This window comes from Glycine soja, chromosome 13, assembly GCF_004193775.1.
Source record: "Glycine soja cultivar W05 chromosome 13, ASM419377v2, whole genome shotgun sequence".
NCBI classification, from domain to species: domain Eukaryota; kingdom Viridiplantae; phylum Streptophyta; class Magnoliopsida; order Fabales; family Fabaceae; genus Glycine; species Glycine soja.
In genome coordinates, this window is record NC_041014.1 from 28,840,335 (window position 1) to 28,856,771 (window position 16,437).

At 31.5% G+C, this 16,437-nt stretch overlaps 2 protein-coding genes across 2 annotated transcripts; both read right to left on the reverse strand.

Moving 5' to 3' along the window:
- Positions 1-34: 34 nt before the first annotated feature.
- Positions 35-4,093, reverse strand: LOC114381394. The gene is made up of 3 exons (XM_028340636.1): positions 3,515-4,093; positions 2,716-3,072; positions 35-884 (listed from the first exon to the last, which is right to left on the reverse strand). Exons 1-3 carry the CDS (start codon positions 3,812-3,814, stop codon positions 231-233), a joined length of 1,311 nt encoding a protein of 436 aa, XP_028196437.1. The 5' UTR covers positions 3,815-4,093; the 3' UTR covers positions 35-230.
- A 7,617-nt stretch (positions 4,094-11,710) lies between these two features.
- On the reverse strand, positions 11,711-13,262 carry LOC114380831. Its single transcript, XM_028339900.1, has 2 exons — positions 12,887-13,262; positions 11,711-12,237 (listed from the first exon to the last, which is right to left on the reverse strand). The coding sequence occupies exons 1-2, from the start codon at positions 13,120-13,122 to the stop codon at positions 11,997-11,999; spliced, it is 477 nt and encodes a 158-aa protein (XP_028195701.1). The 5' UTR covers positions 13,123-13,262; the 3' UTR covers positions 11,711-11,996.
- Positions 13,263-16,437: the final 3,175 nt, after the last annotated feature.

The following is a 16,437-nucleotide window of genomic DNA, read 5'->3' on the forward strand; positions in this document are numbered from 1 at the left end:
TATTCCTAATGTTCACGACTCCATTGGATTTGGATGGCAAAAAGAAAAAGGTAGAAGTAGAGGTTTCTATTGAGTATTGAAAATTGTTTCTCGTTCTATACTTAACAGTTTATGGGGAGAAGAGAAGGAGTTAAGCTAATATATATATTATAGCTCAACTACAAACTCGAGGACCATGCATGTACCGACCTATTTACGAAACGATGCAAGGAACGCAAAGAAAGATTAATTCACAAATCTTCATCACTCTCGCTGCTGGTACACGAAGAATCATCCAAGTTCACAGCAGCTACTTTAGAAGCACTAATCCTAAAAGAAGCCGAACGAATCTTGTAGGGCAACTTGGCATTATTATTGCTTATTGCAACCCCACCACCACCACATTCTTGATCATTCTCTTCTTCCTCTCTCTTCAAATCACTAGGTGGCAAAAAGCAATCTATGGACAACCCTTTAACGTTAAAGTCCACTTCCTCAACTTGCCAAACCTCTTCCATTCTCGTCCTCGAATGTGTCTCGGGGCCGCCACCGAACCTGAACAAGGACACCCATGTCTTCCCAGCGTGTGCTACTTGGATTCCATCCACGGTTCTGTAGTCTTGGATCAGGGACTCCATGTTGGTTTCCCAGTATATGCTCTCGCTTTCGTGAGACTTAAGTTTGAGCAAATGTGAGTCTTCTAGTTGAACTAATAAACCTGTTCTTTGGCTGAAGTAGCCCCACACCGTGTGGCGAACTATCTCCACGTTGCTGTTGCTCCTTGCTCGCAGTGTCGATGACTCCGCTTCGAGTTTCAGTATGAAGCAGTCTTCGTTGTTCACTGTCTTCTCTCCAATGCATATAGAATTGCTGAACAGATTAGCAGTGGACCTTGGATCAAGACCCTGTTAAAAAAAAAAAGTATTAGATCATTTGCCTATATATCATAATCAAAACGTGAATTCGCTGTTATAGAGTTTCTGACATCTAATGTAAGAATCCATGGTGCACATACATAATGTTTGAAAATCTGTTACAAAATTATGTTTGAGACAAAAGTCATTTTGTCAATAGATCAGGATACTTACATTTTGGAACTTGCGGTGCAACATTTCTAACTACAAACTAAACATGCATATAATAATGTGTTTTACTATAGGCAAATTCTAGTTATTGTGTCTTAGCAGTGTACATTTTTTTCTTTCTTCTTTTTTTGGTATATTATACTTAAAGCTCTTGAAAACCCATACTTTCTCATATTACCACCTTGTATAAAAGGGTTTAATTTCAGCTTCCCGCTATTAGTTAATTTTTCAGTTTTCGGTTAGCTTTTAGCTAGATTTATCAAATATAGTCAAAAGTCTCTCATGAAATAGTTAAAGATAATTAAAAGTGTATATAAGCATCCAAGGATTGGGTCCTGCCAATTGGTTTGGATTGTTTGGACAATACACCTTCTATATACTTAATATACATATACATTCTCCTATTAGACTCTTACTTTACGTTTTAACATGATATGAGAGCTCAACTGAATATATCATGGAATTGAGATTTTAACATTTAGAAGTTAAAATTTCTATAAACAAAATATTTAGAAGTTAAAATAAAATTTATATTGTTAACATTTACTAACTTTTACATTGGTGGAGGTCACACGTGAAGGTCAAATTTTATATCTTACCGAACGGCAAGTAAATAACAAATCCAATTGGTTCAAGACTGGGGGGGTCCAGGCAAAAGAATAAAGCAGCTTCGCAATGGATGAGAACAGGTTGTCACACACGGAGGAAAGGTTCAGATATTATTGTTGACTTGTCTTAATCGCAACTACTAATAACTAGGAAAAATTCCCTATTTGACTTTTAAAGGGAGATTTTCCCCGTGTTCCCTTCTCAGAATGTTGACCTTTTATTAAAATTTAATATTTAAGACCTTATGGTTCTGGGAGGGGATAATTAGGGACATAAATTTCAATGGGAAAGCAACAACAAAGAAAATAAGCTTTTTTTTTTTTAATTTTTTTTATCGTTTGCTAATTCCTTTAGAAAATGGGAAGCACTTTGTTACGCGGACTTTTTTCCTTCCTTGCTGGCATGTGTTGGTTTCGGAGGTTGACAACAACCAACCCCACTTTTCTTCTCATATGCTAAGTGGAGCAAAGACTATTTGAGGAGTTTGAAAGAGAGTACTTGAAGTGGGAAAGCAGCACATAAGAAACAAAGCAAAACACTAAAGAAAGTATAAAGAGAAAAAACTAAAGTAACTCTTAAGCATGATTTTTTTATCAGGTAAATATTAATTGTTAATTTTTTGTTAATAGAAAGAATCGGATATGTTACTTTTTCTTCTTTCTTAACTACTTAATAAACATTATATCCCTTAAGCCATAAGCAAGGTTGGACTTCAATGATCCTTTAGACTATTCATATTTATCAAAGGAACCCACTTCACGCATACTAGGCATAGCAAGTCTCTAGAGGCAATTCTCCAATTACCATGAAAATCAGTGAAGAATAACGTCCTCTAGTAGAATGATTCCATTTTTTACCCCACCCATATACTAATCATAATCAAGCATGCTCTATTCTGCCCTATACAAACAAACAATCACATATCATCAATTTTATCATGACATGCATCATAATTAAGCATGCTCCTTTAAGTTCCATACAAAAAATTAATCCACCCTTTTTTTAAAAAAAATGATTAGAACTATGAAGAACTTATGATTACCTGTAAGAAACGTCTGAGAGGTCTTGGTGGGCCTCTAGAAGCATGAGAATGATGCCAAGGGGTTTGCCTCCATGCCACTTTACCATCACTCCCGGCACTGATCTTGTAGCCAGAAACCACAAGCTCTAGGCACCACAACTCTGGCCTCTTCTGCCACACCACGAAACCCCCCACCTCTCCCTTCATCTGCAAGTTCTTCACCTTCTTACTATTCACACTCCCTTCCCCTGCTGAAAACTCTGATGTTGCCATCTTCACCTGCCCCATAGCATACATGCTGTCCACACTATTCAAAGCACGCTCTCCTCCCACCGCCGCCACGTACTGCTTCACTATGTATTTAGCCATTGAAACCTCCTGCACAAGCATACACAACACACAAACACAATCAGTGAACATAACAAAATTAGTAACCAAATTTAGCGACGGAAATATTATTTTCCCTCGCCAAATATTCTAGCTCCACAACAATTTTAGTGATGGAGTGTTAAAAAATTGCATGTTCTGCTTCTGTCACTAATTTTAATTTTTCTAATAAAACGAAATGGTCTCTACTTTTTTCTAATAAAACTTTGGTACAGTTCTAGTTCTATAGGTGTTGTTTGTATATTGTTCTCTAATCAGAATTGGAGTTTCATTTGGTTAATTTACCTAAAAAATGTTTGCATGTAGATTATCAAAATGAAACTCCAGATTGAAGAACCGTACAAACAACACTTAAAGAATTGTATATAAATTTTGTCCTTGAATCATTGTCTATTGAAAAAAAAAAAGTGAAATTAAAGAAAAGATCACTGACAATGTGTTGGTCTTTAATGCTGCGAGTGATGGGTTGGTTGTCAGAGGCGATAGGTGAAGGGATTAATGGCGCTCCAACAACACCTAACAAAAGCTGAATCTCTGTGTTTTTCCCTCCAAAAACTGCTGCCATGGATGCTGAATTTGATCTCGATTCAGCGTGTGGCTTCATCCAGTTCTTCATGTTGTGCCAAGCTTTGGTGGTTCCACTCTTGTGTGTGAGAATCTCCTCTGGGATAGGGACCTCAAGCACGGTTTCGAGCCCATCCTCACGATCAAGATTGGGACACAGCTTCTTCATAGCAAAGGATTAGTTAAGTACTTCTGATTCCGGACCCAAGAGTGAGATACTTTGGAGATAATAAAGACTAATTAGATAGCTAAGGATATATGAGAAATTAAAGTAACGAGAGAGGCAAGGAAAGCAAGTCTTGAATAGAAAGATAGAAGAATGAATGCTAGTTGTAGTATGAAGAGTAGTATTGAGTATGAAACTTTGGAAAAGATTGCCAACCAAACCAATGGAGGGTCCACCCTTAATATGTAACGTGGTCCGCTATGTCTATGTCGTGTTTGCACGCTTCTATTATTCACTACATGCACTTCATACTAACTTAAATAGAGGTCTCATTAATTAAGCTTATTTGTTAACTTTTAATTTAATATTGTTGTTGATGGTGACATGTATGTATAGTTTCATTAATTTCATGTTAGTCTTTTTTTTAAATAAAGGGAGCATGTTAAGTTAGGTTGTCGATTTTTGAACTGCTAAGTTACTGTTTTATGTTACCTTTTAGATATACTGTCACTGTCTTTGTGCTGATGATATCTTCATTAATTTTCTAGCTGGAGAAAAAATGAAACTCCTCTAATTCATACACTTAGTTTGGTAAGTTGGTAGTCTTTCACATCAATGTTTCTACTTACCCTGATTAATTGTTCATGTTAATTTTCGGTTCAAAATTTGTATCTCCAGAAAAGGGAGAGTCAATTGGTCAAATCTGTTATTATTTCATTGACTATTGGGTAACCAAGTAGGATCAAATATCTGATTCTGGGTAGAATAGGCTATTGATCCATTCCACTTTCAAGTTGATAACTTGAGAGTAACGAGGACTTCATAAAGTTTGAGTGATTCTTGCGAGTCTTCTTAAATATTACTCAATCAGATGGGCTCGATTTCAACCTCTTATTCCAAATAATTGCTGAGTATTAAATCATAGGACAATTTGAGAAGTACTAGAACCATAAATAAATATGTGTAAGATAGTAACAAGGTGGTATCCAGTCTTTTTCACATAACTATGTAAGATAGTAACTATATACAAATTGACAATATTAATTAATTTCCTGTATTGTGAGAGGGTAAAATATACACTAAATTGGTTCACCACTAATTGAGATACTTTCTCTTTAGACAAATTTATGCACAAATAATTTATTTTTGAATGGCTCAGGACTTCTGAAGGTGACAGAAGATCGAAAGCCCCTAAATAGTCTTGATGAAATCAAAGGAGGAAATAGGGTTAAGAAAATAAAATTTGAGATGATTTTTTTATAAGGATTTGGATTTTCCTAAGTGAGTTATTAGTTTGATTAACGTGTAAACAATTCTTTAATTTAATGTAAGTGTGTTTCATTAACATGTAAACAACCTACATCCAAAGTGTGGGGAAAAATAAAACGAACTAAAAAAAAGATGAGTACTTACAAAGAGACTAGATTGGTATGTATCTTCCACAAACATGCATCCCCCCAAATTATATAGTATAATAAATTAGATAAGATCATGGTTATCCACGTACACTACTACAAGCAAAAGAAAATGATACACACACGCACACCAATGAGACGCATGTCCAAGAACCACACAAGATTGGTAAATAAATGGCAGCAACATTCAAAATTGTAATTGATGACCTAGGATGAGAAACTGGTTAGGAGCAAGTGAATCTAGCAATCCATGTCGACTCCAATGGGTAGGGAACACGAGCATGTGAGGTGTGCCCTAATCCTATTTCCCATCAAATTGATCGAATAAAGTGGTCCAATCCATTTGAGAAGAAACCGGTTTAGCTGACGAGGATGTATTAACCGACAAATTAAGTTGTTGTCGTTTCCAATCATGCCATGCACGTTCTGTTACAAATCTTTATTGTCTGTTGGGTCTTGCGACGACGTAACAATCTTCCCGTCACAACTAGTAGAAAATTATATAGTAGAATTTTATTTATTTCTTATATATAAACAAAATAATGTATTCTTTAATAGTATTACATACATTATTTTCTTAAGGTTATCATGTCCCCTCTGAAATCTCCGTAGATTGCACAATAGCTCAACACACGAACCAAATATATTATATTATATATAAATGTATATTCCTTAAATTATCATCAAAGAAAATATTCTTTTTGATTTGGTTACAATTTTTTTACTTAAATTATCATATATAATCATTTAATTAAAATTAAACAAAAGTATAAATTATGGTATTAATTATAACTATTTTTTTAGTTGCAGTTGAATTTAAACATTTCCCATTAAGGTTGAGTACTTGCACTTTAGGATTAACTTGTGAAATTAATCGAGACTATTCAAATTTGGATAGTTTACTTAAACAAATTAAACTAAAATTTATACTTGAATTGCTTCAAATATGAATATTGAACTTAATTTTTATAATTCATTAAAAAATAATTTATTCATTAAAATTTTCATGAAATTATTTTTAAATTTATTGATTTAATACTTAATAAATATTTTGAGATTAAACAAGAGACCTTTATTTTCCAAAGTATAAAAAAAAAACGAGACCTTTATAAAAAAAATTAGAGTTACATATGTGGTAATAGTTATAAATAAAATTATAATTATCTAGTTAAAATAAATTCATTGAGTAATACAATAGATAAAATATTACTATTATTTAAATCATTTCTTGTATAAAATTGTAATTTTGTGTATGTTTGTACTTTGTATACATGCATGCGGAAGATATTTATGTGCTTTTAATATTAAGTTGCATATATGATAAAGTTAATTTGGGTTCAATTTGACCATGGTAAATTTAAATATTTATAAATAACTTAAAAATTTATTTACGTATTTGCTTCACGTAATAATTATAAAATTCTTTGTGAAATTTTATATAATGAACTTTATCATTACTTGTTAATCATAATTAAAAAAAGTTATAAATTGAGAGGTACATAGTGAATGCCCATCAAGTCAGTTGCTCTCATATATCAAAGGAGACTAATTAAGTAGTAGATAGACTTGTTAAACATGGTATGAGTATATCCGAAGGAGTGTCTATCTTTCAGACTCCTCGTCACTTAAACATGTGTCTGTTGTTTCTTTCTTTCACGGATTCTAGTTTAGGCTTCTAATCCAGTAACCCACTATTGTAAAAAAAAAAAAAAAGTTAGATACAGTTGATAAATATTCAAATTATTTAAGTGAGGTTGTATTGTCAATTATTTTATCAAACATATCACAAGTTTTATTTATAAAAAAATTGATCTCAAATTTAAAATTTTATTTTATCAATCAAGAAATGTTAGCGACACTCCTCTAATCAAAATTAAGCATGTTCTACTTGAATGCCATCCATTAATTAATAAAGATTCCATCATTAATTTGTCTCTAATTAATTTGCTTTCCCCAAAGTTTTATTTGCATAGAATCAAACATAAATATTAACGGCACATCATAAATACTTATAAAACTAAACTTGACTTTAGCGAAAAAGCCAAAAAGGTATATATTATGATTGGAATAAAGCATTATTAATTTTCCATATACGTCAAACATTGCACTCAGTAATTCAGAATATCTTAAGATAACTTCAAAAAGAAAAAAAAACATATACTTCAGAATTTTAAGCAACCGACCAAGCAAGATTAATAATTGATAATTACTTAATTAAAGATAAATAAGTTTATACCCAGCCTCATCCCCTCAACAAAACGAAATATACAACTATAATACCCAAAACAAAACAAAGTATTATCAGAGAAGGCGCCTCCAATTAATCTTGCCGTGGAAGAATAAAATGAATTGAATCTCACTTCCTTATGAACATGTCAATTGTCAACAAAATTTTAAATAATGCTTCGTACATATCTCTTATAATTGCGTCGTCTTATATTTACGTATATGGTGACAAAATCAGAGTCTAAATGTTCAAAAAACGAGATGCATATGGGATCAGAAGAAATCATTAAAGATAATTAAAACATTCTATAAATATTTTATAAGATTAATATTAAATTAAAAAGGTTTTATGCAAACATTTAATGATGCACTTGTTAACATAATCATACTAGAACAAAAATTTAAGATAAACTGCATCAATGTGGGGGAATCTTGGTGACAAATAGATTGCAGTGCCATGTGTTTAACTTGATGTCCACATGAGACTCAAGCGCTAATTTCGCCGATTAGCGGCAGCAACCGTGCACTATCTACAATTCATTCCGACTAATTATTAATCATATGATTCTTTTTTCGGTGCTATTAATCATAGAATTCTAATTGTTCACTTCATACTTATACCCTTTTGTCCTATTATACACTCTTTATGTTTAATTTCATTTTACTTACTACATTTCTCCTTGACCAATAAAAAAAATAGTTAGGGTGCAAAAACGCTACTATACTATTCTCTCTTATTATATTATATAAGACTCAATTATCTTATTGATAAGATTAAAAAAAAGTAATTAATTTAATTAATAGTAATAAATTTATCTTAAATTTATAAATTTTTAAAAATCATCTTTGTCATTATTAATTTTTTTTCAAATAGTTTGTCAATATATATTGTTTAATAACAAATATTTTTAGTCTAAAAGTAATTAATATAAAAACATTATAAATTAAATTTTATAAAAATACATAACCAACAATTTAAACCTAAATCTTATAAATGGAGTATTTTTTTGTTCATCTTTGTTAGTAGTATTTTTTTTTCTTCCATTGAAATTAAACTTTAGACTTATGACTTGACGTACGCAGCATGGTGACCGACCTATCACGTGGGAATCGTCCACATAATGTCTTTTACGTTTCCTTGTCGTTTCTTCCTTTTTTGGCACTTTGCTTTAAATGAGTTATATTACTTTTAGTATTCTCTATTTTTTCTGCTACAGAACTTCCACAAATGACACCATTCCAATAAACTTTCAGCCCATCACGTCTGTATGGATGAGATTGAATAACATGCAGGAGAAAAAAATGGGAGAAAAGTTATGAAAAAAATATGAACATTTTTTAATGCGACATGTACAGACTCTAATTGTCATTACTATAAATTATTGAGATAATATATAAAAGGGAATGATTAAGAGACATAAACCAGAAGACAAAAGCCCTACTCAATGTTCAACTAAACAAATTCCTACTTAATGCTTTGTCTAATTGTAAACACGTTTAATCGTCTATATATGGACCTTTGGGCTAGTTTGAGGCTAGTTCTGTTTGTTGTCCCCTCAATAATTTCCCATTTTCGCTAATATCTAAAACCTACGTGAATTTTTAGATTATGTATATTACATACACGATACATGTAAGTATTATTTTTTACAGAACATTAGAACATTAAGTATTCTTCCATTTATCATCTAATAATAAATTATTATTTAAATCAATTTAAGATAATTATTTTAAAAATTAATAAATTTATCATATATAATAAATAATGATTAAATGACTATATCAGTACATAATATTTTTTCTCATAAGTATATACTTATAATATTTCATTTTTTAAAACTTAAAGTATGCTTGAATAGCTAGCATGAAATAAAATTAATTGCTATTATTTGAACTGTTTAATATAATTAAATTAAATTAAATTAAATATATTTTATTTAATTAAATAGTATTATTTTTCTCTCTTAAATTTTAGAATATATTACACAGAACTAACTTATTAATTAGTATTGTCTTTATCATTTCATTAACTTCACATATTAATTCTCTCCAAACAAAAAAAAACTCCACATATTAATATTTTAACCATTAAATTATGGTGAAAATAATGGTAATCAAATGTATAATTTTAATTTTGCCAAATAAAAAAAATAGCAACTAAAGATAAATCTAGAAGGTCCCGAACTGGGCCCCTAGAAGGCTCAATCCAATGGGCTTGACCTAAAAACCATCAAATTCGATCCATGATTGTAACGATCCTGAACTAGGGCCACACCACACATCAAATTTGATTGATGATCGTTCCTTTATTATTGTCCAGCTATGTAAATTTACACTCTATTTGTCAAGTTGATAAGTGGTGTCGAAAAAAAAAAATCATTTTCTTATTGATGATGTTAATTCATCTTATTTGAACAAGTTATCTAAAAGGGTGAGGGACGAGTCAAACATTTCTTTAGCATGATTTGTGGATGGGTGAAAAAAGCTTTAAAGAGCTTTTTCCAAGGTTGCCCTTATTGTCCAATATTAAGCACGTCTCTTTGGGTGAGATGGTTATAGCTCCTATATAGCTCTCTTGAGAAGAAAAAAAATTGAGATATCGTGCTTCTTAATTACAAAGCCCTTGCATTTTCTTGGCATCTAGTGTTGGCTAAACATCCTACTAGGTTTGAATCTTTTCTTTAGGAAGATCATCACATATTTAAATTCAGTATCTTGTGTTGGAGAAGTCCACAATACAATTGTTTATTGAAGAGTGCTAACAACATATTCCTTAACACATTTTTCATAACACATATCCTATTATTGGTTTAAATTTATTTAAGTTACAAAATCATGAGAATCATTTAATAAGATGTGAGATCCATAATTTATTATAATTTTTAATAAATTATAACTAATCATAGAAGATATATTTGCAAGAGTGTGCTTGAAAGTGTGACTGCCAGCATTTCTCTTTTTCTATTTATCACAAGGTTTGAAGTTTTCATTGAACACCGCTCAGTTTATCTATAGTCCTTCCATCTTCTATTGTTGGTCATTATATTATGTCTTAGCAAATGTTTGTGACATTTCATGGTTTAAAGCTCATGGATGATGTGTAATAATCAACATGTTTGGTTGTACAAACTGGACACTTTCTTCCACCGCACCACTACACCAAACATATGCAATTAATAATATAATTTTTAGTAGAGCTTGTGGATAATGTGTAATAATCAACATATTTGGTTGCAATGAGCCTCCCAATATTGCATAAAAACATGGAAACCTTTATGTAATACTAGATAACTTTACCTTCAAAGTCAAAATGGACACGATTTTCTTTCACCGCACCACTAGATCGAACATACACAATAAATATTTTTTAGTAGAGTTTGTGAATGATGTGTAATAATCAACATGCTTGGTTGCACAATAAACCTCCAAAATTGTGTAAAAAAAATGAAAACGCCAATGTGATACCAAATAATTTTACATTCAAAATCAAAATGGTCATCATTTTCTTTCTGCGCACCGCTTCACATTACATATGCAATTAAGATCCTTTTTAGTAACTGCTCTTTTGGTTTTCTTCATACTATAGATTTGAGTTCAAGTCTTGGTTCTGATTTATTGCACAATCTGGGGTATTTCTAATGTTTTCCTATCCAATTGGTGTACGTGTCCAATTGAATGTATTAACTTTTAAATCTTCTCTAATGGATGTAGAGGCTTAGTCATACTTTTTACACAAGGGTTAGATTACCCTGTACTCCTATTAATTTTAACTGCTGCTTATAAAAAAAAGATATATAATGAAAAGCATATCTGGACATAGGTTTGATTTTCGGAAAAGATTGTCTCATTTTTAATTAGCAATGGCATGAATAATGAGTTACGAATAAAATGGGTCCGATTCTCACTTCTAATAATGGTTCATGACAAATTTCACCGGTTTAAAATGTTGTTCTTGAATTACCAAATGTACAAGTTAGATTGGACTAAGTACAATATTTGGATTCACGGTTGATCAGGTTACACCAATCAATTAGTCTTGTTATCTGAACATTAACTTAAATAATGAAATACATAGTGTACCTTATTTTATGTCTAAATAGTAATATAATTAATAAATTCTATTTGGTTTCATTTTGTCTTGCTTATAGATAAACCTACCACTGGCAAATATTCACATGCTCGTTCGATTCAGATTGAAAAAAAAAAGAGAATAAAAGGGAAAAATCCAAATTCTTGGATTATTTTCTTAATACATAAAAATAATATACAGTCTCTAATATTTTTTTCTCCATTTGTCCTGTTTGTCTATCTATTCATACATTTATACATGGAGATAGCCAAGATAAGAATACTACAAGAGACAGATCAAGGTAAAGAAACAAATTAACTTATAAACGTTTGTGATACTTGTACTTATTTACATGAACAGATCGTGCATGTAAACAAAGAACAAGCTCCAATGAAGAATGGGGACACTGGAATTGATTTTGGTACCTGCAATCATTCATCTTAGTTACCCCCTTCATTTGTGAAGATACAAGATTTCATGAGGGCATATTGAAGTGAAAAAGCCAGGATATGACAAAAGCCAAGACCAAACACGAAAGAATGAAATTCAGGAACCGTTGGCTCTGCCAGAGATGTCTAGTTTCTGCTTGGGGGGCAGGTCCAGTTGGTGGTGGTACCATTGAGGCATTATTATTTGCTTCATTCCACTGTTCATTCGTTTGGACTTCAGCTACAACAGTTACATTGCGTGCAATGGATCCACAGATTTCACAAACTCTGTTCATTTTTATCAACAAAAAAGAAAAGTAAGATTGAGATACTTTTGGACTTTACCAAGGTAATAGAAACAAATCAAAGTACCATTAATCATATGACAAGCACTATTAACATTTTTATCCCTTTGGACTTAACCAATCATAAACACATGCAAGAACTGTTTAAAATCACGGTATTTATCATGAATTTCATTTCTTTATTGTGCTGCAATCGTCTTTTAAAAGAAAATCATTGATCTTTGAGCCATATTTTACCTAAAAACAAGCATTTCAGCTTGAGTTTCCGAGATGCTTTACATGCCATGTTCACATTAAGCAGTCTAAAGTCAGAAACTTAGAATATATATAATATCAGAAATAACAGTATATGATCCACTCGGTAGCCTCTCTCTCTTATATTATTCCCTCGTCAGTTAAAACAGTGACAGAACAACCGTGTCTTAAAAAAAACAACTAAGGCACACAGGAGGTACCTAACTAAGTAAAATCTCGAGAGTTCTTTCACAATATGAAAACTTGAAAAGACACCAAAAGGATTATTTGAAACTAGAATAAGTACAATTTTACAGTTGTTCTCCGCATGCAATCATATATACACATGAATTTCCAATTTAGGAGGCTTTGTTGAGAATGCAATGCACAGTGCTTACTTGTTACCCTTGACCTTGAACCAAGCCTCAGCACAGTGTTTGTGAGCAGCAGCCAAATCCTCTTTACAAGAACAACCCAGCTCAATGGGAGTCATGGCATTCCCAGCTGATTCATTGTTATGGTTTGTCATGTCCATGTCCATGCTGAGGTAGCAAATCCTGCAATTCCTCTTCACCATAATCTCATATTCAGACTGAGACTTATCCTCTGCAACCGACATTTTGAGGTTCTTCATGTCGTGACTCCAGCCGACAAAGATGATGCCAGCAAAGGTTACAAGTTTGAAGAAAAAAAGTCGCAGGTTTTATGCGAAAGAAAGAAGCAGAGGTAAGCTAGAGTGATGTGAAGTGTCACTGTCTAAGTCATTAAGCACACGTCAACTCTAGTGTGTGTGTGTGTGTGGCAGTAGCAGCTCGCTTTTTAAGGACCAGCGTGTTTGATAATTGATACCAAAGAAATCATGAAAAACAAAAAAAATATAATTATTGAAAATCACCCATTTGATGGAAGTGTGCTAACCATATTTTTTTAACATTATCTTTTTAACTTTTTTTTCATTATTGACCGAAATTTATTCAAAACCACTCATTTTAATGGATTTTAGTTCTCATTTAATGTTCTTTATCCTAATTTAGAAGATAAAATATTAACAATGTCTAAAGTGGAGGGATTCGTATAGGAGTGGATTTCAACGAAACTGATTACATTTAGATTTAAGTTTTTTTAAAAATAACTTGAGTTAACTAAAACATATATAGACATTGAATTTTAAGACTTTGTATTAGACTGAATTATTGGAAGCTAAAGTATGACAGATGCAATATAATAGTAGTATTGTTGCAATTTGCTTCATATTGTTTTAGATGAAACTTTTTTCGGGTGCATTTCAAGATAACAATCAATGAGGATAGAAAGCAATTCATGACTTAAAAATGAAGGTGACTCCAAATAGTCAACAAATTCAGGACCCACTATAGAACCATGAGAATGGTTTTTACTCAAATAATTTGCAGTGGAATCATGGACTCACAGCCAATACCATCAAGTAATTTGCAGGCTCCGATTTCTGCCTTGAATGGTTGGAATTTGGATTAAAGGGCCCTGCATTGGGAGCATCTCTGAACAAGTTAAACTTGTTTAAGAAGTTGTTCATTTCATTATGCTTCAGACAAGTTGGTCCAAAATATGAATGCATAATAACTGTTCAAGTTTAGAAGAGTTGACACAGATTGATCACAATAAAGTCTGAGATTCTAGTATTGCTCTTGGCAAACCGGCCATCTACTAAATGCAGATATATAAAACCACACAGTTGTCAGAAATTCAACTAAAGTGATCATTACACAGGTTTTACAAACACAGATAGTAAAACTTCATAGTAAATAAAATAACTATTTCAAGAGTCATATTAATAATATTTTTTTTATTGATAGTATAAATGTTTTATATAGTGTGTGCCTACTAATTTTTTTTTATATTTAAATAAATTTAAGAATTTAAGAATATAAAAATACGAGAAATGCATAGAGATAGACATGTATTGAGAAAGTAATTAAATTAATTAATAAACTAAAAGTAATATAAAACAAAAAAATACAGACAAATATTCATCAAACACAAAATAATTTATTCAAAAAATTAATATACACATCAATACATATAATAAAAATATGTATTATTAAACTAAAATTAATATACGTTAATACACAATAAGAGAAGATGTTATAATATATAAAATTTAACATAATAAAATGTGATAGCAAAATAAAAATGTGTACACAAACATGACAATAGTTGTATTTCTGTTATTTTAAATAAAAATTTAAATTAGAAAAATAGACATTTAATTTTAGTTGAATATAAAAAATAAAAATTTAAATAAGGTTTTTTTGTAACTAGAGATAAAATATTTCAAATAAGATATACATAATTGGTTTTAAAAAAATTGAAATATCATATTGTATTCTTAAAAGACAATTCACCTACTACTTAAATAATTGTTATTTTCAGCATTACCCCTGTGCAGTCGTCTTTGGAATGTGAATTTTGAAAGGAATTTGCATTTGAATTACGGTTTTACGGTACAAACCTGGGCTTTGGGCCTTCGCTGGGGAATATCATATTTTTCTTATTGGTAGTTACTATTTACACTCCCCTATTTGCTTATACGCTCCCTCTTTATGTTTCCTCTTCTCTAAATTACCCCTTAACACGCTCCCTGTCTTCTTTCTCTTTAGAAAAAAAACACACCCTGTCACTGTTGCCCACCTTAATGTACATTGTACAGTCAAAGGCTTGATTGATTAACTAACCCCCTCATCTATTGAAAAGGAAAACAAACACTGCCATGACTCCTTTTTCTTTTCTCCCCAGCTATTAATCATTCACTCTATACTCTTTGATCATTATAGTGACTAGTAACAAAAACTTTGATGAATAACTTGATCACATCCTTTAAGTCCCAAAAAATAATTTTCTACCAAACCGTAAAGATCTCTCCACCTAAGACTTGAAACAGGCACAGCCCAAACCATAAAGATTTCTACCAAACCTGGCTGTGCAAAAAAAATGGAAGAGGAACCTGGGAACACCAACGAATTGAAGCATCCAAAAGGGACAAATGAAGATGATATCTAAAACTCTGACCCTGATCAAGAAGAAAGCGCATTTATGTTTGAAAATTGAAGGTTAGAGATATGCGAGTGTATTTGGGTTGGGGAGGTGGGGGATCTACTGTGAGAGATATACGAGTGGGGGAAAGAGATGAAGGGGAGTGTGTTTAGGTTTAGGAGGGTAATTTGGGAGAATAAAATAAGAAGCGGTAGTGTATAAGTAATTATGGGAGTGGATATAGCAACTGTGTTTTTATTTTGTCGAACTGGACTTCACATTTAGAGCTCAATTTTTAGCTTTTAAACCAAAAGAATTAAAAAAAAAAAACAGAGCGAGAGACTCGAATGTGTTGGTCAATGCTCGTGGACCAAACAGAAATGATTAAATTTTTCCATTTCGAGTTATTTTTTCTCTTCTACATCCTTCATTTTTTTTCCATGCTGAAATATTCATATCAATACTCTAAAGACTGAAAATTCGTCTTACCTAGCCTCATCATATGATGGAAGATATTAACTTCGTCCTATATTTCGAAATATATTGAGATCAAGTAATTATTCTCATACCATAATAGAGTCTTTCATGTTAAGAAATAAAAAGAATCTTTCATTAAGCTCAGAAAGAGAAAAATAGTTTCAAGTAGTGTGAGTATCACAAAAATAGGTTAGACTTAGAACAAAATATATTTTCTAGAATGTCAGCTCATCAATCAGAGAAAATAAAACTCCATCTATCGCGCAGTCAAAAGTACAAAAATGGTGCAAAGCATTTTTACCAGTATTAAGCACAACGAGAGCAATAAATGTTGTAGTTAATGATCATTGCCATTTAAATTAAAGATCTCATTATTAAAACAAGTTTTCCTCCAATTCTAAACTTCAAAAGTCTACAAATAATCAAAAGTTTGTTTCAAAGAAGTTAATGCGCATTCATTTTA